Source organism: Strigops habroptila, chromosome 1 (assembly GCF_004027225.2).
Source record: "Strigops habroptila isolate Jane chromosome 1, bStrHab1.2.pri, whole genome shotgun sequence".
Classification (NCBI taxonomy): Eukaryota; Metazoa; Chordata; class Aves; order Psittaciformes; family Psittacidae; genus Strigops; species Strigops habroptila.
This window is the reverse complement of record NC_044277.2, coordinates 118,710,907-118,734,449: the sequence shown is the minus strand read 5'-3', so window position 1 is coordinate 118,734,449 and position 23,543 is coordinate 118,710,907. Positions and strand designations below refer to the sequence as shown.

At 38.8% G+C, this 23,543-nt stretch overlaps 1 protein-coding gene across 3 annotated transcripts in view; it reads right to left on the bottom strand.

The window, feature by feature from the left end:
- CUBN (cubilin) overlaps window positions 1–23,543 on the bottom strand; it is a 144,187-nt gene that overhangs the window by 34,521 nt on the left and 86,123 nt on the right. For all 3 annotated transcript variants that reach the window (XM_030483226.1, XM_030483238.1, XM_030483246.1), the window contains 17 exons: window positions 21,882–22,087; window positions 20,398–20,579; window positions 18,602–18,791; window positions 17,675–17,872; window positions 17,197–17,343; window positions 16,125–16,315; window positions 15,656–15,839; window positions 14,163–14,337; window positions 13,355–13,533; window positions 11,432–11,641; window positions 11,004–11,144; window positions 9,050–9,231; window positions 7,638–7,809; window positions 6,584–6,790; window positions 3,410–3,559; window positions 2,425–2,546; window positions 321–546 (listed from right to left, as the gene is read on the bottom strand). In XM_030483226.1, the coding sequence (XP_030339086.1) occupies window positions 321–546; window positions 2,425–2,546; window positions 3,410–3,559; window positions 6,584–6,790; window positions 7,638–7,809; window positions 9,050–9,231; window positions 11,004–11,144; window positions 11,432–11,641; window positions 13,355–13,533; window positions 14,163–14,337; window positions 15,656–15,839; window positions 16,125–16,315; window positions 17,197–17,343; window positions 17,675–17,872; window positions 18,602–18,791; window positions 20,398–20,579; window positions 21,882–22,087 (3,062 nt within the window). The remainder of the gene's footprint in view (window positions 1–320; window positions 547–2,424; window positions 2,547–3,409; window positions 3,560–6,583; window positions 6,791–7,637; window positions 7,810–9,049; window positions 9,232–11,003; window positions 11,145–11,431; window positions 11,642–13,354; window positions 13,534–14,162; window positions 14,338–15,655; window positions 15,840–16,124; window positions 16,316–17,196; window positions 17,344–17,674; window positions 17,873–18,601; window positions 18,792–20,397; window positions 20,580–21,881; window positions 22,088–23,543) is intronic.

The window sequence follows — 23,543 nt, the reverse complement described above, 5'->3', positions numbered from 1 at the left end:
GAAAGAGGGGAGATTTAGATTAGATATTAGGAAAAAAATATTCACTATGAGGGTGATGAGACACTGGAACAGGTTGTCCAAAGAAGCTGTGCATGTCCCATCCCTGGAAGTGTTCAAGGCCAGGTTGGATGGTTCTTTAAGCAACCTGGTCTCATGGAGGGTGTTCTTGCCCGTGGCAAAGGGGTTGGAACTAGATGATCTTTAAGGTCCCTTCCAAACCAAACCATTCTATGATTCTATGAATTTTGTGGTATAAAAGTGCTATATATTCATGATATACTGCTAAGTTAGACCTGACAAAATCAAAATTTTTTTCTTACCTAGAGATTCTGCTGTCCATGTTGCATAAAAGCCACCTCCTTGAATTGAGTGATCAGAGTTAAAGATGACAACTAGCTTGCTGGAACCAGATCGAATAGTCCCAGGGGATGTGTTCCCACAATACTTTCCTATGACAGGAGACCCAGGAGATCCACCATTCAGGATAGTAACAGAGTCCCACTTACAAAGTGAATGATTTTCAACGTGGAAGGCTGTAAAAGTGAGCTGCAACACACAAAAGCAACATTCAGGAGCTAACACTAGCAACACCAGTGGGAGGGTTAAAACAATTCCAGCCAGATCCTGTAGCCATCCTAGCACAACAATTTCTGGGTATGCTCGGAAATCTGACCCTCACTCCACCTTGATGCTTTCCTGCAAGTATTACTTGGCATCTTGCCACTATAAGTAACAGCAGCTACTTAGCATGAAAACAGAAATGGAAGAGAAATGCACAGGTTCAAAACTGGCATTATTGAGACTTCACCAGATGCTTGAAGCTAAGTATGTGTTTCAAAATGGTCTTGAATATGCACCGGTGTTGAACCACTTTCCTGCTCTCAAGGCTTCTGGTCATGAAATCTGAAGTTGCAGATTGAAATATGAGTAGCTATGTAAGCAGAAAGCCTTGGATTTTTTCTTCCTATAATTTTGAATCAGAATACTTTAACAGTTGCTAAAAATAATGGTAGTTTCCATTAAATCTGAGAGAAACAGTTGCATGTTTAGTTCCTGTGGGCCTTGATGCATCACATAAAGAGGCTGGGCTGTGCAGGCAGCTTCTGACCCTATCTCCCTCCCACACTGATGCCGCTTGTCCTTGGAGTGATGTGCACACGGGTGGGATTTCCTTTTCAAAGATTTAGATTGCTGATACAGTAGACTCCTGGATTGGTTGATATTGAAATATTGATGTACTGTAATGACTGCCTGGCCTTCTTGCGATAAGGTAATTTTTTACCAGTTCCAGCATTGGGATCTTTGTGGAAAAGTTTAGCAAATACATAGTACTTCTTCCTGTGTGTATTCATTTCCAAAAGAACTCTGCCTGAGGCAAAGACCAAATACAAATTTAGCTCAAATGGTTTAAGTTTGGAACTTCACCAGCAACTGAAACTGCCAGCTTGTACTGGAAAAGGTTAGTCTGCCTTCACTGAGGGGCTGCTATTCAGTCCTTTTAAACCAGAAATCTACCTCCATCTGATTCCGATTAAGATTAGTTCTGCTTTAAACAAATTTGTGGATTAAATAGAAGTTTTGTGTTCTACTAAAATAATCCTGTATTCCCTGAAATAAGTACCCAAGCAATGGTCAGAATATCATACAGAAAAATTAGGGCTATATGTTTGCACTTCTAAGAAATACCTTTGTAGTTGTAAATAAAGAAAAGATCATAGGGAAATCAGTGAAAGACATTACATATGAAAGTCTGCAGTAAGTTTTTACAGAATTGCTTTTCAGATATTTTTCTGACCTGAACCACAAATATCATTGATTGGACCTGTTCTCCCAAGGATCAGTCAAATAATTCACTGAGTGAAGTTTAGCACTGCTTGGTCATAAAAGTGCTTAAATTGGTCTCTCAACAGTTTGGCTCAAGAAAAGAGCACCTCAGGCAGCCTGTTAATAGTTATTGGGAAATAAGAGTAGCATCTCATTGATTTAATTCGTACCAGCAATCATATCATCTTCCAGACTAACCATTAAGGCACAAAAGTAACTTTGTAGTGGCTTGTAACTTTTCTGCAGAGATGAAAAGATTTCAGCTTCATGTTAATTCACATGATAGTGAGATTATCCATCCATATCTGATAACATGGGTTGTTTTAGTTTCCTAAACATACAAAGTAATTTTTAAAGGAGAAGTTGGTGCTATGCTTTGAGGTCAAGTTAGACCAGGATCCTTCTCCTATTCAAAAAGCACAATGTAGTTTGGTTGTGTTATCTTTGTTTCTCCCTCTTTCTTAGGTAAGGCCAATGGAGAGAGATTTAATTCCTCCACATTTCTGATTTTCCAAATTGCCTCAGACATGTTCATCAAGACTCAGAGGGTGCTTCTCACACTGGCAGCTGCGCACACGTTCATGACATGGTGTTACTCACAGTGATGGTTTCACCTTCAGGGGCTTCCAACAACCAGGAACAGCGATTCAGATTGCTGTAAGGCTCTGGGTAGTTAGGGCTTGAGATAACTCCACTTTCACCTGACTGTATACCACCACAGGCTGAAGAAAAAAAAGTAACATTTCAATACAGTTTAGGAACTGAACACTGTAATGAAATAAGTGGAAGATGATTCAGCTTGTAACAGTACTAAAATATCTTTAAATTGGACTGATATAGGCAAGGATGAACAATTTATCTGGGAAAATCCAAGTTTTAAAATCTTTGTCATTGAATAGTGAGTAAACAGATACAATGACCTTGAAACTTCGCATTTATTCTGATACTTAATATAGCTCTGCAAAACCTTTGCCAGCTGACACAACTGCCTCTTCCACCTTATCTCCTATTTATTTATCTCAGACTCCTAAGCAAACTACTGCCATTCTTGGACCAACACAATCAAGTAAAAAACTTGCTGATGTGTCTAGATAAGCACCAAGGCTAAATTCAGCTGTGACAGGAAGAACAGTTGTGCTGGCATGTAAATGGCAAAGTGGTGTAATTTGCACTGATACGGCTTTAAGTGGATTTCAAAATGAGTGCAAAGGTTCAAGCAGCAGAATGCATTTCAGCCATGCTAGCACTCTGGAGGCCTATTTGAAGTAAGTCAGACTTGGCTGGTGTTACCTGTTACATCCCTATTCCCAAGAGCAACCAGCTGTTCTGAGTGTTGCACTGCTTTGCAAAAACTCAAACGCAGTTCAGGGAATGGGAACAGTGAGGCAGAAAATAAATCTGAATGTTCAATTCCTAGCATATGCTTGCTTTAGATGGATATAAATAGTGGCAGACACTGTGTAACTTTTGAGGAACTCTATGAGAGTTGAGCCCATAGTGGGTATTCTCAGTATCACCATATGAATGGCAACATTCCCCAGAAGTGCCTCAGTCAGCAAAGGCCACAGCCTATCAAGCCGTTTACCTTCAAATGTGTAATGGGCCAAGAATCCTTTATCTTCTGTGTTTTCATCACTTATAAAGTGTACCCAGATCTGGGGGGCAGCTATGACTAGTGGCACAGATGGTGCAGCCTGACCACAGAGTCTGGATATTAGCTCTCCATCAGCATCCCCTGAGTAAAGAAAGAAAACAAAAATACACGATTTGAATCCTAAAGGAGCTACAATAACTCAAAGGAATAGACTGGGCAAACAAGCATTTCATTTTGGTTTGACAAGAGAAGTACAGAGAAAAGTACATATCACACTTAATAACAGATTATTTGTTATGGCTATAGGTAGAGTGCTGCAGTTCATTGCTGGGATCTAAATCTTGACAACAAGGAAATTCTCTCCAAAGCTGTAGTAATGATCATTTTAGTATCTTGGGCTTCTCTCCCTTCACTGCCACCCTGCACACTTTTATTTTGTATGACCCATCAGACCCACACCCACAGAAAGTGCCCCAAAATTGCAGACATTTTGGGGCAGAACGGTGGGAAGAAATGCCCTGAAGACCTGACCACATGGAAGATTATTAAGCCTGTATGTTTGTGACATCCTCATTAAAATCAACAGGGATTTTAAGTTTTCTATCATATAGGCATGTTATAGGGATTCACATCCATGAACAAGCTGTCATTGCTGTATTAATAGTGGGCATCTCTTTCCTAGGGACCTCAACATACTGCCAGCATTTTCTGAAATCATTGAAACCTAAAAGGAAAACACAACACAGGCCATTGCACATCTCTGACGCTGAATGTTTGCTCATGTCGGTGTAATGTCTTATCCGTCACATTGGTAGAAGTATCAGTTTCTCTTTATTACTGACATATTCTCAGGAGAAAGAAAATAATCATAATAGCATTCCTCATGATATCCAGGCAATGGCATTCCTAGATTTGTTTCTCTAATAGAAGCATGCTGCTGGTCTTAAAAGTCTCTGTTTAAAATCAGCTCCTAGGTCCACACAGAGTGGCAGGCTGTTCTTGTGAAGAAGGCAGTGGAGCAAGAAGGGGAAACTTTGGGTGCTCTTGAAAGCCTTTTCACAGTTATTCCAGTTAATGTAGCTGAGTAAATTCACCTTTCCATTATATACAGTGACACAGCCACCATTTGAAATGCCTTAAAGCACAGAGATAAAAGTTGACATATAATAAAATTCCATTAATGTAAATTAAACAGAAAAATGCTAAAATCTGTCTTGTTAACATGCACTAAAAATGATAGTGAGGTGTACAAGCAGAAGACGTTCATGATAAATTGTGTTTTGGAATAGTAATAACTACTTTGAGCATTAGAATGTGAAGAGAACTTTTTTGCACTTGTTAAGAGATGTTTGACTATGTGGCAGATGTGACCCAGGTTACTCAGTCTCTACAGTGTGAAAAGTGACACCGATCACTGCTTTCATGAATGGCCAGATGGCCAGAGATGGAGACTGTTGATAAACAGAAAATGTAAACTGTAAGGTTGTGCTGTAAAATTTGGTTCAAACTGAAAGGAATGATCTGAAAGGCAAAACCAAGAGGCTTCCACAGAAGTCAAAAGTTAGAAGTACATTTCACTGCAGCAATATGCTCAGCTGTATTAACATTTACAGACTACATGCACATGCCTGATAATTTAATAAATCCTTACCCTAAGAAATTGGAAATATTTATCTATCCAGATTAAACATTTCTCAGTGAATACACAGTCAATTCTGCCTTTTTTTTTTTTTTTTTGTTTCATTCAGTACCATGAAGTGTGTTGCATTGGTAGCTCAAAAGAATTTTACACATCTCAGCTTCCTTTGGGGTCTCCTAGGTAACTAACCATTGAATTGGACCATTCCCCAAATCCACATCTATTTTGATGAGAGACTTAAACAGCATCTGCCTGAGTTTAGTGATATTATGCACTATTATTGTCTCAGTGCTCATTAAATGTTACTTGTCAGCATACAAAGATGAATTAGAGCATTCTGCCTTTGACAAGAGACTGATTGTGGAACTGAAGGTCTGTTATTATGGCCAAAATGAACATTACTATTTAGATAACAAAACTGTGTAGACCAAAAGACAACTATTTTTTTATCTCTTTCTTTTGACTGTATTGCCTGGAGGCCTGAGGTTTACAATAAAGTGAGAGTAGTGGGAACTGAAGAGTAATAGACCAGATATATTTTATTATTTCTTTATCTGAGTTCTCTTTCCATCATTTCCCAGCTCCAGCACATACGTGGCAGGGAACTGACAGGTTATGCAGTCATGCATGATTTGGCTCTACACAGGACAAACCAATGCTATACAACTGAGAGCTCTCGTTCAGTGAATGCAAAGAACGATGTAACAGATTCCTGCTCTCAACTCCCTCACCCCCTTTCAGAAACAATTTCCTGGTAAATTAGAACTTGCTCTCTCTGGGACTCACAGATACAGCCTCTCAGCGAAGACAACAGCTGGAGCTTTCATACTACACTTGACATTAGCTGAATGACTTTCATCTGACATTTCCAGTTGCTTGTTCCTGCCGATAGATGAAGATGCTCAAATATGCAGAGATATTACTGGTGCATTAATCCTGTGATCGTTTTCCTTTTAAATGCTTTAGTATGTATTTTGTGATGCAGTCTTATGGGAAATACAGATCTGCTTTTGAAGAATCATCTTATAGAGTACAAAAATGAGGTACAAAGTGAGTATGCAGCCCAGAGGCTATGAATAATTAAAGCATTCTTTACTCCACTCCTGCTGTCCCTGGAGATATTTCAGGAGCAGGGAGAGAATGGGCTGTGGACCAAATAAATTGTTTGATGACTCCAACTTCTGACTGCCATCTTTCAATGGAGATGAAGTGAAATTCATATTGTCCCTTGTAAAGAGAGAATCAGGTGTGTACTACAACCACGAAAATAATTTATCCCCCCAAGATACCTTCCAGTTTTCCATTTTCTCCCTTGAAAGAAAGGGTGACCAAATCCATGCATCTAGTACTGAAATCTCACTCCTGGTCTAGGAGGCAACATGAAAGGAATGCATGTGAACACTCTCTCAAATGAACAGATCCTACAACAATCACTCTCTGCAAATATATATGAATAAGATTCGGCACAGAGTTGCACACCCACAATCTTGACGGGCTTTATCCATTCTCCTGCTAAATGTACAAACCTATTCGTAACTCCAGGTAGTCGTACTGGCAGTCCTGGTGACGTTCCAAGTGAAAATCCTCAAAATACACATATATGGATGAATTATAGTGGGAAGGGTTTTCAATGGTCCATTCACAGTTCAGTTTACTTGTGTAATTTTTGATGCCATCATAACCAGGAGAAGAGAAATTTCCACCTGCATATCCCATCAAGGTTCCACCACAAACTGCAGAGATAAAATAGAATTTATTTAACACTAGTGATAATTCTTGTATGAGGAGAAATCTTGCCCCTGTTTATTCAGATATGCTCATGTCAGCAAGTGAATGTGCTGACTAGATCAAAACTTTTTCCATTTTCTTCCTTTTTTTATATAATTTATTGCTGTGTACAGGAGAATTCTTGCCTACTGTCCTCAAATTTATTGACAAGTCTTTAAAGACTTGTAAATCAAAGAACAACAGGTATATATGGTAGTAAATAAAATATTTCAGCAGCACCATCAATACATCTAGTATATTTAACATTTTGATAAAAATCCCACTGCAGCTCCAGTTCAGTATTACCCCTACCCATTACCTAATTCTAGACTCAAGAGAAGATTCTTCTGGAACATACCCTCAAGCACAGTGCACTTGTGCTGCAGTAGGGTGCTCTGGGGGCAGTTGGAAAACTTGTTCTACATTAGGATGATTGGGGAGGAATTGGAAAATCAAGTTAAAAGGCTGTAGTAGTAAGGCTCCGCCAGCTGCCTCCTCTCTGGAGGCTGAGCTTGCGAAAGTAGGTTAGCTGCACTCTTTCAAAAGCTACAGTAAGTTAATTACTCTCCTGAGTAGCACTTGAATTATTCAATTTGTCTACGGCACTGTGCTTTTTGGATCTTTTAATGGAATAAGGCCACTTTATTACTCAAGACTAAGTACAAAACAGTAAATCAGTAATAGATGTAAGAGAGGAAAAAACATATCAGAGATTTTTTTTTTCTGTTTAGGTTATTTTTTGACATGTACCAGTACTTTAGCTATGAAATGACTCACTAAAGATCAATTACTTCATTTGAAAACATACACTACCTGCATCCTCACTAGATGTGTATGAGACACTGAAGCCTCTGGTTGCATGGGACATATCTGTCACCAAAGTGACTTTCATTGTGTTTCCAGAGGATTTCACCTCAGTGCCTGGGTTTACTTCTCCACACAACTTGACAAGCCGGGGAGAGTTCTGTCTGAGGCCATTGTAAACCTGTTGGGTGAAAAAAACTCTTATGGGATCAAAATACAGTCTTACAAGCATCTCTTGTATCATTTAACAGTGCTTCACATCTTTAATACAAGGTTCATTGACATCCCTCACAGCAGGTTAGTTCCCAAATCTACTCAACCTTGGAACAAAATTCCATTGCCTTGAGTGGATAAGGGTCTGAAGTAAAACTTCAGAAATGCCTTGCTTATTTTGATGAAACCAAACATATTCCCTCTCTCTTTTTCTTTTCTTGGGGGGGGAGGGGGGGCGGGGAAGAGAGAAAGAAAAAGAAACAGATTTATTGGGAAAAAATAGTGTATTTTAGCTCAATATTTATATCTTCAATCACTTACTAATGCCAGCTACTGATCATATTCATTCCATTTCAAATGATTGTCTTTGTATTCTTGTTAAAGACAACATCAACTTTATAAAAAACTCCTCCAACATATCAAGTGCTGGTGGGCATTTTTGATTAATTTGAGCATTTCACTTTTTGATGGTCCAGAGGCACTTTTCTCAGTTTCTTTCATACAGCTTTTAGCCTAGGAGTTAATTTCCTTCTTTCTACTACAATCTCGGCAGTGCCGGCTAGGCAGAAATGATGTTTCCCACTGAGATTTGGAATATGTTAGAGTGTTGAAGGCACAAAAGCTGGCAGGTTAGATGTTCCTTTAAGAGGTCATTACTTCATTAATCAATGAAAAGCCAGCTCTGCATGGTCTGTCTAAAGCATCTGTGAAGGAAAAACAAGGCAAACATCATGTATGAATCTCAAGGGAGAGCTACTTCACCCTGTCATATATATGCATGGCCTAGCTTCTGATCATACTAAAGCTAATTCCCGTATTTGCACTACTAATCTGAACAAACGGGAAATTTAACTGCATCTCCCATTCCTCAGTTTCACAGAGGAATCGTATTTTTGAGGCTTTTGTACATTTGACCAGTTCCAGTTCTGTGTACCAGGTTTGATTTCTTTTTTTCAGTAAATAACCAAAAATCTAAAATAATCATGACAAAGTAACTCATATCTATCTTTTTGGAAATAAGGGGTGATAAAGAGGTAGAATTTTCCACCTGATTAAATTTTTTTTTTCCAGATTTTTCCCAGATTAAATAATATTTTATCTTAAAACCACACATAGGCCTGTAAATGACATTTCAGCTCTATTACATCCATTAAAGGTCCATAAAGGGATTAGGAAGAGCATTTTCTGCCTTCACACCCAATACTCACAGCCACGTAATCTGATGAGCACCTCCAGTGTTCTTCAGTTTTCATGTCATTAAAGGTTAGACTCACACGTCGGCCTTCTTCCACCATGATCCTCCATTCACACACTCGATTGTGTGGGTATAAGTTGGGATAGTTGGGTGAAGTAAATGTTCCAACAGGGGCAGTAAAATCCCCACCACATTCTGAAATACCCAAATATTGGGACACTTAGAGTGAAGCATTGTTTATAGAGCTATAGAAAAAACCCACAACACATTAATGATGCAAGAAAAAGAGATGCTGAGAGGCTGATCTGATGTGCCTATCCTGTCCGTGTTTGCCTGAACAGCTAAGTTCCTGCCAGGCTTTATCACTCAGCCATAAATTGACCACAGAAGCTCCTGTTAGTCTGATTATTAATATTCCCGTCTCTGAAGGGCTCATGCCAGGCTTAAGAAGCCTGAGTGACCCACAAGCCTTGATGTCAAGTGATACAAACCTCCCACTGTGGCAGGACTGAGAATTTCTGCCTTTCAGATGACTAGGCAGAGCAACGCAGAACAAGCAGGGTCTTAGTTTGGTTAATGATGAAGGATGTATTTTTCCTCTGCTGGTTAATAGAAGTAGAGAAAAAGTTTTCAAGGATTTTAAGCAACACTTTTTCAGCACAGGTTTGTTTTTTGGGTTTTTTTTCCTAGCTTTGTTATGAATATCAAATTTTGTCCTAAGGAAAGAGCACTAAAAGCCTTGGGAATAGAGTGCATTTTTCTTTTTCTGAGACTAATGGTATAATTTTACCAGCCCACATTTGGTTTCCTTTTAAAATGAAGACGTAGTTTAATGGAGTGCAGTGGGAAATTTAGTCTTTTTCCTCACCCTTACAGACTCCTGCAAAATAGTCTGATCTGTGTATCCACCTGCATTAATTTTTTGCTAATACAGTTTCTCTTCCATGCTTGCATAACAGCATCCTGAGAATGGAATAACATTCTTTTAGCATTTGTTTCCCCCCTCTGTTACTTTATTGCAGAAGCAAAAACCAAGAATAAGGAAGCTTCAGATGAGCTTTTAAATGAGCTGGAGGGAGTTAAGAGGGGTTATAAGAGATTTTTGAAGACCACTACTGCAATGAATTTCTTTAAAAGTAGCTATATTTTGGTAGGACAAGCATTGCATGGACACTAAAGAATGTGAAAGAGAAGTGTGAAGCAGGAATAAGTCTATATCCTTAGTCCTGATCAGAGTAGCTCTTTGAAGTCATTGAGCTGAGGACAAGAAGCAATAGGCCCAAATCAAAACACACGAAATTCCATCTGAACATATGAAAACACTTTTCACTGTGAGGGCAGTTGTTGAACACCGAAATAGATTGTCCAGAGAGGTTTTGGAGTCTCTATTCATGGAGACATTCAAAACTCAACTTGTCAGAGTTCTGGGACACTTCCTCTACCTGACCCTGCTTGAACAGGGGGGTTGGACTACCTCACCTTCAGAGGTCCCTTCCAACCTCAGTGGGTCTGTAGTTCTGTGATTCTGCTTAAATTCTATTGGTTAAACCCTATTGTTTTTGGGGGGATTTAAGAATACCACTCACCTCAGAGGGACAGAATATCATAAAGGAAAACCACAGCATTTCTTTACTTTCCTCCTCATCAAGAAGGATGTGGGAAGGGTATATAAGGACATCCGGACTGATTGATTGCTGGATAGAAAAGTTGTGGAAGGGCATGCTTCTTTGTGTGAGACCTACCACTGATGGCAACATCCATTGTAGTGGGAGGCTGCTTGCTTCTGAGCATTTCAGCTCAGCTAAGTAGTGATCAGAGAGCTTTATTCATACTTAACCCAGACTTTAATTTTAAGGGCAAATACCACTCCAAGAAAAAGTGATCTACAATATATGCTATATTAGTGCAATTGTGGTCTGTGGTGTATGTTGCTTCCTGAAAGTAACTTGCAACCTTACAAATCCAACCTTCAGTACTGGAATCAAAGTGCAGTCTGAATCCTCGGGCATTGACTGATCCATCAGTGACAAACTTAATATAAGCAAAAGCGTCAGAGGTGTCCACAGCATCAGGAAGAGTATTACCACAGTACCTGCCCAACAAATTTCCTGCAAAAATCACATAGAAAAACAATTTTATATTAATACATTATATTTATATTGAGGGATCACTTTTCTATTAAATCAGACAGGCAGGGGTAAAATCAAGTTATTGCTGGGAAATAGAAGGGGTTTGTTTGCCTTACTTTTCTTCAGCAAGCAAGGCAGACAGAAGTAAATATTGCACATTGAAAAGGCTTACTTTGTACTCAAAGAGAAATGCTTTCAGGAACCTCTGGTGAGGTTTTGCAGTAGTAGTAGGAAAGGGAAGACAAACACTGAAATAATTCTCTGACCAGAAGCGTTGTATTCTCGGATCTCCACAAAGTCATTTGTGCAGTTGTAAGAGTTTTGAATATCTAGGTCTTCTAGTCTGATGGTAAGATAGTGGCCCCTGGGACCCTGCAGAAACCATTCACACAGCAGGTTGTCTTGATAATGAAGCTCAGGATACCCCATGCTTTCAATGATGCCAGTTTGTCCTATCACTGTCCCGCCACAGGAAGCTGCAAAAGGAAGAGCATTGTCTGGTTGACTGAAGGACCTCAGAGAGATGACTTTTCTCCAAAACAAGACTTAAAGCTAAGGCACAATGGACTTGTTCTCTACCTGTGGTAATAAACAAGGAATTGTCTTCCAATTAAAAGTCATCTACATTCTCCTTCTAGTTCAACCAGTCCTAGTTCAGATTTTTTTTCCCCACACACCCCCTACCATTGCAAGCATCCCTTCCTCTCTGTAGTACCTATCATTAATTTGAAAACTTACAGATTTCAAGGTCTATATCTAATCTCTACTCATGTCCATATTTACCAGAAAATCTTGGAATGATGTATCAGATAATTACAAAGAAATTTAGTTTGCTAAATGTGGATCTAAATCTTTTATGACCGACAAAAGTTGATTGCTGGTCTGAATCTCTAGCTATGGTTCAGACACCTCTTTCCTGTAGCCCCTTCCTGTTCACATTCCACTCCTTGTGGTGCTTGGTAAGTGATCACTGCACAATTCAGGAAGCAGCTATTTATTTTTAATTTTCTCTCTGAAAACTCATTTCTCTGTGGTACCTGCAAATAGAACTTCACAATACCAAGGCTTACAGCAAATAATATTCCCAGGTGGAATTTAATGGATTTTACAATGTATTTTGTGTGTCTACTAGTTACAATCTTTGCGTGGCAGTAACAGTTTTGTTCATGCTGTCTGCTCTTCTGAGTGACTTGTGATTTGTTCCAGGATGACTGGCATACAGCTGAGATACAGGAAATGTATTATGGATAAATATAAACTGTGGCTGTGACTTTGTATACTAACACTGTTTTCATGCAAGTTGCTTCAGTTTTCATTCAGAAATATAATAGCACACTACATTGGCTTAAGTGCTTGAGACCTAACACAATCAGCAAAATTCTGTGCAACGCAATATAGTCCACTACTTTGCCGTTGAGAAATTAAGCAAAGTAAGTCCTAGACTTTCCTATATGAGTGATACTAACATAATAGCTGCTATTCTTTGAAGATTATTAACATTATAAAAATAAAAAAGCAGCATATTTCTGAATCTGATCGAAAACTATTTTATTTAATTTTAAAGCTTTGGTAGTGCTTTCTAATCCTGGCTGTTTTGGGTTTTGGTTTTTTTTTTTTTTTTTTGTAGTTTAAGAGCAAATAACTTTCAAGTATTTCTTTTCCCAGCTGGCAAATAATGTTTCTCAGTGTTCATTCCTTTTTCAGCCCATTGCTGTGGTGCCCCGTTTGTCTAGCAGCATTGTTATTTACATTTACATAGAGAAGCTCCTAATTTGTTCTTCTCCTACCAGCTCTTAGCTGATATTCGCATTCCCTTTCAGGATCCTGCTCATGAAAGCAACACTAAGTTTGCACGCTGAAAATCAAATCATGTTACATGACTTAATCCATGTTGACTTTTTTCCTACTGCCTCTTTGATAATTGCCTTTGACAAGAGGTTATTCAGTTGTTGTTTCCACTGCTGAAGACCTATGAGCACTTTCCTGTTTCCATTTCTCTAATTTTCACCTCTTCCTAAGTGCAGAACATGCTAATGTTAACTTATATGATGATTCTGATGCCTTAGCTCTAACACTAACTGAAAGGCATGTATCCACGCTATAGGCATGGTTTAAGCCCTATTACAAGAGCCTAACATTTGAGATCAAAATCTTCTCTAAAATCAGAAATTGATAAATGCAAGCATTACCAATGAAGTATTTGGCATTGAATCCCACGTGTGTGGCACTGCTGTCAGACCTGAATCTCAGGTACATAACAGCTCCTGAGGATCTCTGTGACTCTGGCATCAAATCTCCACAGAGCTTGGCAATGATGGGGGCAGTGGAGTCAGCGCCGTTACGTAGCTCTAGGTAACTGGAAGTGCAGCTAGAAGAGGAGAGATTTTTCGGTTCAATGTATGGTGGTAATGGTTTGAAATCATTTCAGTATGTGCACAAAGCCATGAAGCTGTAGCAAGTTAGATCAGTTTCCATGCAGTGTGACCAGGGCAGGATCAAAAAGCTCATAATCTGTGATAGTTATGTAATATTTGAATCAAAAGAAGTGCTAGAAACATGGAGAAAGATTGATCCCAAGCCCAGTCTATGATCAGATCAGATCCGACAGAAGCAAGTCCTGGGGAGGGGTATGAACAGCACTGTTAAAGTAGCTGTGACCATCATTAATATACTGGTTTAGGCAGCATTCAGAGTCAGCAGATATTCCCTAGTAAGTCTCATTGATGACTATTGAATTAAGGAACAGAAATAAAACAGATGAAGGGAATTAAAATCCAAATATGGGGTCTTACTTAGGTGGGCATAAAAAGACCCAAAATATCTGCAAAGTCCTAAGAATGTATGCCAGTGGCCTGATAGCTTCAGTGATCTGTCTCAATAATTTCCTAACCACTTTTCATTGTAAATCTGGAAATGCACTTCGGGGGGAATTACAGAAAGTAAAAGGGAAATAATAGAGTCTCTGAAGAAACACAGGAAAATAATGTGGATGTATACTTTGGTGAAGGTTCAATGTAAAACTGATCTTCAAACTGCAGCTCTACTGCATGTCCGTTAGGAGCAGTTATGGTCCAGACACAGTCAGCGTGTGGAGGATAATTGCTCGGATAGTTGGGGGAAGATGTATATCCACTGGGGTTGAAATCATTGATATAAATATTCCCTCCACAAGCTGGGAAAGAAAAGATCACCAATAAAAAACACATGTTAAGAAAATGTGTGAAGCATCAAGAATATGAATTATCACTATATTCCAACACAGTTTCTTTCTGGTGTCATATAGTTATACCAAAACCAAATGCATTTGACTGCTTACTATAGGAAAACATTTTAATACAGTAGAATGCTATATTCCTGTGCTCCAGCTTACCTAGCCCTCCTCATTTCCAAATGTTCAGGGCCCCAAATTCAACTGCTATTAGTTCTTCCCTGGATTGCTTCTAAACCAAGTAGGAAACATATTTCTTGCCTTGTTCCTACCCCAATTCCCAAGAGCTAGAAAGCCTGCAAGCCAAACTCATCAATACTTTTGTGAATCATTCCCTGCTTCCGCTTTCCAAAACCTGAAATCTCTGTTTGAGACAATAATGAATGTGTGAGGAATGCCAGTCAGAGCAAATATGAGGATTTGTTCAGGTCCTTTATCCCACAGAAATATCTTTATTTCAACCAGAACCTTTCTGTCAAACACACACACACACACACCCCCGCCATGTTCTAGCAATACTGGTTTAACACAGGGTTTTAGTCAAGTTTCATAAATCGAAGTGGTTGGTAGAAATACTATTGTACAGCTTCATCTATTCTCTTCATGAATCCCTGACAGTAATGCTAAGAATGGTTCTTTGTGGGAAAAGTTGGCAGAAAACAAGCACTTAAGAATTTGAGTAGATTGACAGGTGGCCTCAGTTGTGTTTAGTTACACTGTTTAACAGCAGGTCTCCTGGTGTCCCAAGCAGCATATGTCATGAGTACAGTGGAATAACTGCAAACGCAGACTCTGATTTACTCCTGGAACCTGAGTCTCCATCTTCTTCATTCTTTCAAAAAATATCAGCTCTGGCAGGGAATGTTATTTTCTCAGCTGAGAGTAAAACTTGTGAGAAATGTTACCACCTTTCTAGACACACTAGCCTAAATCATTCCTGCCATCATTTAGGACTTGCACTGTGTACTCTATGTTCAAAATAATGTTCTTGTTGTCAGGTATGTGTTTTGGTTTGTTTTTCTTTCCTGTATGAATTTTGAACATCACTCTTCCTAACTATAGTTGCTACTTCCCTGCTAAAGGGTTTCCCATAAATTCCAGGGTTTTTTAACTTTAATATCTCCAGGTCACCTGGAGCTATCTCTGTTTAGAAGGAAACGGGACAATCTTGCAGACATCTGATTTTACCAGGGTTGAGACTTATAACAAGAACCTCCTTTAAAGAGGACAAGCTCCAAGTTGTATCTATTGAGCAGCAGAATTTTTTATTTCATAGACTTACCTAGACTTTTAGCCTCATATTTCAGTTTGAATCCTTGACCCTCATTCCTGCTATCAGAAATGAACTGGACAAAGAGCTGATTGTCTGTGGTATACATGGTAGAGATGGGGCTGCTTCCACAAAACCGCCCATTCCCTCTTCCAGACACCAAAGGTGGGGCAGCGTTATCTAACCCATTCCTCAGCTAGAAGAAGAGAAATTGCTAATGTTACTCAGGCAAACAGCATCTAAACATTGAGCACATAACATCTTAATGCTTCCAGCTGGGGTGTGTGTCTATGAACAATAATCTAGTGATTATTTAATGCGCAGCAATATATAAGAGAGAGAGAGAGAAATAATATCTGTGGTATTTCTCTTTGGTATTCCCACCGCCTGACAACCTGGGCTGCCTTGCTGACAGTGAAATCTACAAGATTCTGTAGCTTTAATAGCTTTGAGGATTTGGTGACCTAGCCAATAACCTCACCTCTACATAATCTCCAAGGCTGCAGGAAGTATCCTCATTCTTAACCTGGAAAGGCTGTTCAAAATGGACGGCAATAATAAATCCAGAGGTTACGGATACATGCCAGGAACAATTCAGATTAGGAGCATAGTCTTGAGGGTAGTTGGGGGATGTTATCACACCACTGCCTGCATGTAAATAGCCTCCGCAACCTGAGAAAAATGAGTTGAAGCAAAGAAAATAATATTAGCACCAACTATTCACATTTTCATCTAGAGAAAAACCCGGTCTCCTAAAAGGAAGATGTAAACGGGTAAAAGCAAATGTTGAAGGAAGTGTATGAAGAGTTGAGGGGAATAGAGCAATGCGCACAATGAATGATTTCCCAAATACAAGCTAGCAGATTGCAAGATGACACACACCAAACATCCTGACAAGTGAGACCGAGTTCTCAGAGACTTAACAGACGAGGAAGCAGGCAGCTATGCCGAGGACCTCCCATGGCATGAGCATATTGTTACACTATCTGAGTACATTGCTTCTAGCCATGGACCAAACTTCTGTCACCTACTCAAGCTGCCAGCCAGAAAAACTTCCCCTGGCTACCCATTGTAATCCTAACACTTTCCTTGGTGCCTCAGCCCATTCAGGAATCTGTTACCATCCCTGGGTGCATGTGGGAGGAGTGCCGCTGAAATTGCTGACATTCCTGCTGGAACTTACACAGCTTTCTGCATCTGTCTCTGTTTTCTGTCTATGCTTTGAGTCATTCATTTCTCTCTCTTAGCCGGGCATTCTTTCACCCTTCAGCTCAGCTGTTATAAACTTACACACACACTTTTCCTACTTCTGAAAAGTGACTGGCCTGGTTGAATCATGCTTTATTGTATTATATTGCTGGGAAAATAGCAAATTTTACCTTTGCAGAGTCAGACATTTATATGCATATTCATGAGATGTGAATAAGTGGTCTATGCGATTAATCAGATAGACTGTAGACAGCTGTTAAAAATGCCAAAGTCTTTTCTTTCCTTACACCATTGTTAGCAGCAAGGCAGACATTTATCTGGGGGAGAAGAAAAACAAATCTTACTTTTTTGATAAGAGGCATTAAACCCAGCTCCAGTGACACTTGCATCTGACATGAAGTGGATGAACATCGCCTCTCCAGATGATCTTATTGGCCCAGGAGGTTCTCGTCCACACAGACTAGCCAGCACTGGAGAAAGACTAGTGTCTCCTGAGATCAAAAGAACACATTAGTGTTAAAATCAAGTCAGTTCACATCTGCCTATTGGTTGCTGTGGCTCACACTTTCAGGCAGGTGCTTTTCAAGATCTTTAACCCTTTCCAGATTGAGAAATGTTTGATTAGACCACCCTATATTTTGCTAGACTTTGCTACTTTTATTTTAACTGGAGAATGTCACAGCACAGAGGAAGAATACTGATTCAGAGCATGTTCCCATTGCTATCTAGATGGCTTAAGCTCAATGGACATGAAAATTCCAGGTATTGGGACCTTGGGTATCTATTACATGCTTTTGGGGCAGGGCAAGATTGGCTTCTCACCATCTCGGATAATAAGTTTGTCATAGTTGCATGAGCTGTGAGATTCTATGTCTAGGGCCAGGACGTTGAATTCCACAGTGGATCCAGGAGCTCTGATGAGCCACACACAGTCAGCAAAATTTCTGTAATTCATGGGCCAGCCCGGTGAGAAGAGGAATGAAGGTGTTTCTTCAGTTGTTACAGTCCCTCCGCATGCACCTGTCATGTACAAGAAGACAAAAATGAAAGCATCCTCTTTTTAAACTGAACATTCCCTCATATCATTTAAGATGACAGTCCTATAATTAAGCACAATGGGGGCACAGTGATGGTGTGTGTGTAGTCGCAGGAATGCATTTCTTCAACTTCAGTTTGGACTGGGAGTACAAAACCTGAAAATCCTGAGCTATAAGGATGTTCCTGTGCTACTTGGTGCAGCAATGTTGTGACCTATTTTACCATTAGGAGTATCTAGCAAAAGACCTGAGAGCATCTACCACAGTTTAACGCAGGTTGCATATCAGAAAGGAACAGTGCCCATATAATCAATTATGCACCTGGCCTAGTGAAGGGTGTCCTGCCTATAGTCCCTTGCAAGCCAAACCATTATATGATTCTATACCACAATGGCCAGCGATTGAAGAATGGTATTGCAGGAGGGATACTTCTTCAAAGCATATAAACTGTTTAGCTTTCATGAAATACCTGTGTAAAGAAAAACACCTCTTTAGCAACATGCTCATTTTTAAAACACTGTAAAACACTATATCTGAGAGTCCCTATAAATTGTTTTACAAAGCTATTAAGATGCTTAAAATGTCAGTGAAAGCTTTCCCTCCATTAACAGCTAGGGCTTTGTCTTGTGGGGATGTTGGTTTGGAGTCTAAGTAAAGCTCAGAATATCACTGGCTAGATCACTTTTAACCACGTAACCAACTGAAAACCCACCTCTAGCAATGGTGCGTGTAACAGCAGAAGCATCCACTGCATACCACTCCAAAAGAAAGCCTTTTCCAGCCACAGACGAGTCTGACTGGAACTGGATTGTCATTGAACTGCCAGAGGATGCAAAAGAAGCAGAGTCTGCACCACAGTATGTTGCGATAGGACGAGAATGGATGGTGGGCCCATCATAAACCTGCAGAAAGGACAACAGTGCCATTCTTCACTCAGACAGATTTTAATCCAACCCATACTCAGCGAGTTTCCAAGGAGAAAATTACTCTCTTTAAATGACTGAGGGATCATTCAGCAAATCCCAGTTAGAGAGAAATCTCTCAGAACAAAAGGAACAAAATCTCCCTTTCCATTATATACTGTTGTTAATTGTGATGCTTTCACAGAGGCAGGATCTTAATAGAAGCCATCAAATTCAGCTCATTCCCCATTAAAGAGCTGCTCTTTGGGGGCATGGACTGGCCTTCTGTATTAAAAAAGTCCACTGATACAAACTTGTTCCTTGCTGAGGAAAAACTAACATGATCTCCAGGAAAGAAAAAACAAACAAAAAAAAAGCATTGTTTTGGGGTTGGGGTTTTTTTTTTGGGGGGTGGAGAGTGTCTTTACTATTTTTTTTGGGGGGGTGGGTGTTGATTGATTGATTTTTGGTTTTTGTTTTTTGCTTTTTTTTTTCCTTACCTGAGGAACACATATTTTAAATTTTATAAGTTAAATATGCAATAATATTTTTCAAAATTTGATTTATTTATAAGCTAAAATCATGGCTGGTTAAAAGATGCTTCTCTCCTGCCATCTTTCAAACCTATTTGTGCTCTTGTCCTCTTACTCCCATTAAAAAATGACCAGTAGAGAAAGCTAGGAAATGTTAAACAAACATTCTTATTACACTGAAGATCTTATCCTTGAGTCAGGATAAAGGTCAGGCTGATTCACACTCACTGAATGTCTAGCTGATTTTGCTTTCAGAGGGACAGACATAGAAAAGCAGGATGAGTTAGAAGAAGGAAGATGCTGTTAAAATCTGACATGAGATGAAGGAAAGAGTTATGTTTCCTTTTTGATCTAATATTAAATTTGGATATCAGTGAATTAATAGGGAATTGACTATACTGAATATACTGAAATAGTATTAACTAGCGAATCAGCCGGTTAATAAAAAAAAAAAGAGAGAGACAAGAAGATATTTATCTTATTTAACTAAGTATTTATGTTTAGCTAAGTTCACAAACAACTTGTTGCCTCTATTGTTCCATTTTGCTTTGCACCGCGCGTGCTGTATTTTTTAGCCTGGTAAAAAAAGCTAGACTGTATTACAAAAGGATACAGAAAAACAACCAAAGAGGTACTTTCCTATGGCAAACAGCAAATTACTGATGTAGAGAGCAAAGAAGGTGTAAGTAAAGGATTGTTCCTTGTAGGATTTTAAAATAAACTTATTTTTAAAGGCACTGAGATGTTATTATCACTGTTGTCCTCAACTGGACCAGCACAGAGCAAAGTTCAATCTGGTATCTGACTTGAAATTCTTTGATTTGAATATTCAGGATTGTATCATCGTGAACTTATTTTGAATAAGTTTCAAACTTACAGATTGGAAATATCTCTTAGGGGGTCAAAGAGTATGTGACCCTTCCTATAGCTAATAATTATTGAAAACATGACATAGCAAAAGCAGTAAGCCACATCAGATCCTTGGAAATTCTTCCATTCCTCTCATGGGTTTCTCTATCCATTATTTTTATCAAAGTTAATGGAAATAAAATAACTTCTCACAATGAAATCACCTTTAGTTTGTCATAGTGGCATCTGTCGTGATTTTCAATATCCATCTGCAGGATTCGGCCATGGATAACTTGTGAAGCATTAACGCTTATTCTCCACTGGTAATTAGAATTGTGAGGGTAACTTGTGGGCCACTGTGGTGAAGCTATTTGTCCTCTGTTTCCCACAACGTCATTTCCATACACTGAAATCAAGAAAGAGACAACTAATGCTTCTAATCCACATACAGCAAAAGAAGCATTGGGGCCCAGCCTGGAATACATCTTTCATTTTGGCCGATCTGACTTAATTTACTTAGGACTAGACAGCACTGTGAGGCATAGACTTGTGTCTCAGACAGTCCTAGGATGCACATCTAATTATTTTCTTGTTGTTAGGGATGCAGTGTGCCCTTATCTGAAGAAAACTACCCATTTGAGCCATGTGGCTCTACATACAGGAGAGGTGGGAAGATGGCACATCTAAATTCCCCCATGACTCTGCCTACTTCATATTCATTTCTTCCCAAGAAACATAAATAATTAAAATTATTTTTTAAATACCTTTGTGTGTTCTTGCAAAAAATGATTTGAATGAGCTTGGAACTATTGATCATTCATTTTGAAAATCAGTAGTAAAAGTCTCTAAGTAAGGAAAATTATTAGAAGTTTAGCTTGCATAATCAGAATGGCTGTGGATATTTAGCTTCAGCAGTCTGCTGATGCAGCAAGTCAGACTGATGTTTGCACTGGTCCCTTGAAATTTTGTATCTATAAACTGGCATAATTTCCTTTTCTTCTAATTCTGCTGCCTGATTGATGGCATCTAGATCCAAACTGGAATATAGACTCAAAAGAAAATGGAGTTGTACTCAAAAAGCAAAATGAAAAGCTGGGAAATAAATGCTTTTTTCTTAATTTGTCAATTGCCTAATAAATGGCAACATAAAAATTAAATACCATTCCTCACTCACAGGTAGCAAAGACTTTTTAACTCTAACAGGCTACTAATAAACTAGGGATGCCATAGAAGTTTTTAGTATATAACTTTTCTTTGCATCTTCACAGCCCAATATTGCTGAAGGGGGAATCTGAAAACCAGGTGATAGACTGTTAGAAGACAGTCAATGAAATAGAGGACATTTTATGTAATCCATGGAACTTTTTGCTTTTGGAAAGGTAATATGATCAATCTGAATAAATATTGTCTGTTACAACAATTTAAAAAGATAGAATGTCACATTGAATTCTTCTGATTATGTTATACTTAATATACTTACATACACGAGTTGTATGTAAGTACAACTTACATAAACCACATAAGTTGTGTTTTAGATCACCCCTTTACATTCAGCAGATATTTCACAAAATTTTTTTTAGGTGAATTTACAGCCTTACTGACATCAACAAACATTTTCTAATAGATTTTACAGCACCAAACGATCACTTTTAAATTGTTTCGGAAGTGTTATAACAGAATAGTTTTCTGTTAGATAACATTTACTTACAGTGAGAGAATGTGGCCCTGAAGCCAGTGTCAGTGCCTGAGCTGTCCGAGACAAATTTGACCCACAGGACATGTCCGACGATAGACGTATAATTTGAAGGTAAAGAGCTCCCACAGAATCGTCCTGCCAGCATGCCTGTATCGTTCCCTTCACGAATCTCCAGGTAATCTTTGGTGCAGCTGCTGCTATCTTCCACCTGAAACGCTCTGTTTCAAGAGCAGTAGAAGAGCATTAGCAGGCATATGACTGGCACATGCCATAGAGGTTGCCCTACCAAGCCACTAATCCCCCTGAAGCTGGTATCCTACTGCAACAGTTAAGATGACAGCAGCAAAACCGTCCAGTACAGGGAAGCCACTCTCATCAGCTGGCAGTACTGCAGATACAGGGCTCTCTCTTTTCTAGCCCCTTCTTTTATAACAGAGCTTCAGTTTGTAAAGTTATAACTTTTAAAGAAATGTCAAACCTTCATAATATTTCTTGGTTATATATAACCAGATTTTTAATATAAGCCCAGGTCAGACTATTTACTGGATACACATCTATTGGATGCAGAGAATACTTTTAGCCTTACAAATCAGTTTGCAGCCCTTTCATATGTGTATTATTTCAGTACACTCTCTGGTGAGAAAACGATTGCCAAAAGCCTAGATTCATTTGTAGTTAACACCTCAGAAATCCCTTAGCAGTTTCTCCAGATCCATGAATTGTCACTGTTTCTTTGGCATCTCTGAGTTTCACATAGCTGGGTGCGCAAAATAATAATAATGATTGCTATGAACTCTTCTAAACCAATTTTTACCTTAGGAAAGGAACAGTATTTAGTAATCAAATTATAAATTTTTAGTTATTGCACTAAGCTGAATGATAAATGTATTCTAAAAACCATTATCTGTTATTCTAAGTGAAGTGCTTTGATTCAATCCAATATACTTTTCAGAAGCAGGCTATGAATATATAGTGAAGATTCCAGAGAGTGTCTCTTATAACCAATGCCCCAAATATTTGTGCTTTCTAATCTTCTGGTAACAGCTCCTCCCCTTCAGTCCTGAATATAGCCATATGTGTTCAGCATACACATGCTGTGAAATGGTTCCAACCACTCATCTGGATATCCTTCAGACTAATTCAAAGCTAACCCTCAAATTGCAAGACAAGCATTTCTGTTCAGACTGAGCTGAAGAAAATGAATGCCTCATGCCAACAAAACTTTATAAACTCCTAATGTTAAATTAAATAAAATAAATATTGCTTTCTAACACGATTACTCTATGCTTTCCCATATTTTCAGCTTGTCTTTCAGCTATGTGTAACTGAAGAAAAAGAGTTTTACTCAGTTACATTTACTCAGTGTCATTTTATATAACTGAATACATGTTCCACTGAGTTTCTGCTTCACACTAGATTTCTGTTTTGGTTCTGAAAAGTGGTTATTGACTATTTTGTAGCAAATATCTTGGAAAATGTTTTCAGGCTGTAGTACTTTTTCTCTGCTTCAGTGAGTAAAAGGAGGAACAGAATGTCCTTTTTATTGCACTAGTGAATCCATCCATACCTCACAAATTGCACCTTATGCAGTCAGCATGTTACTGGGCAAATTTTCCTTTTGTTCTGATTAACTGTAAATGCAGGTTTCAGAATTACTTTTGTTTTCCTGCTCAT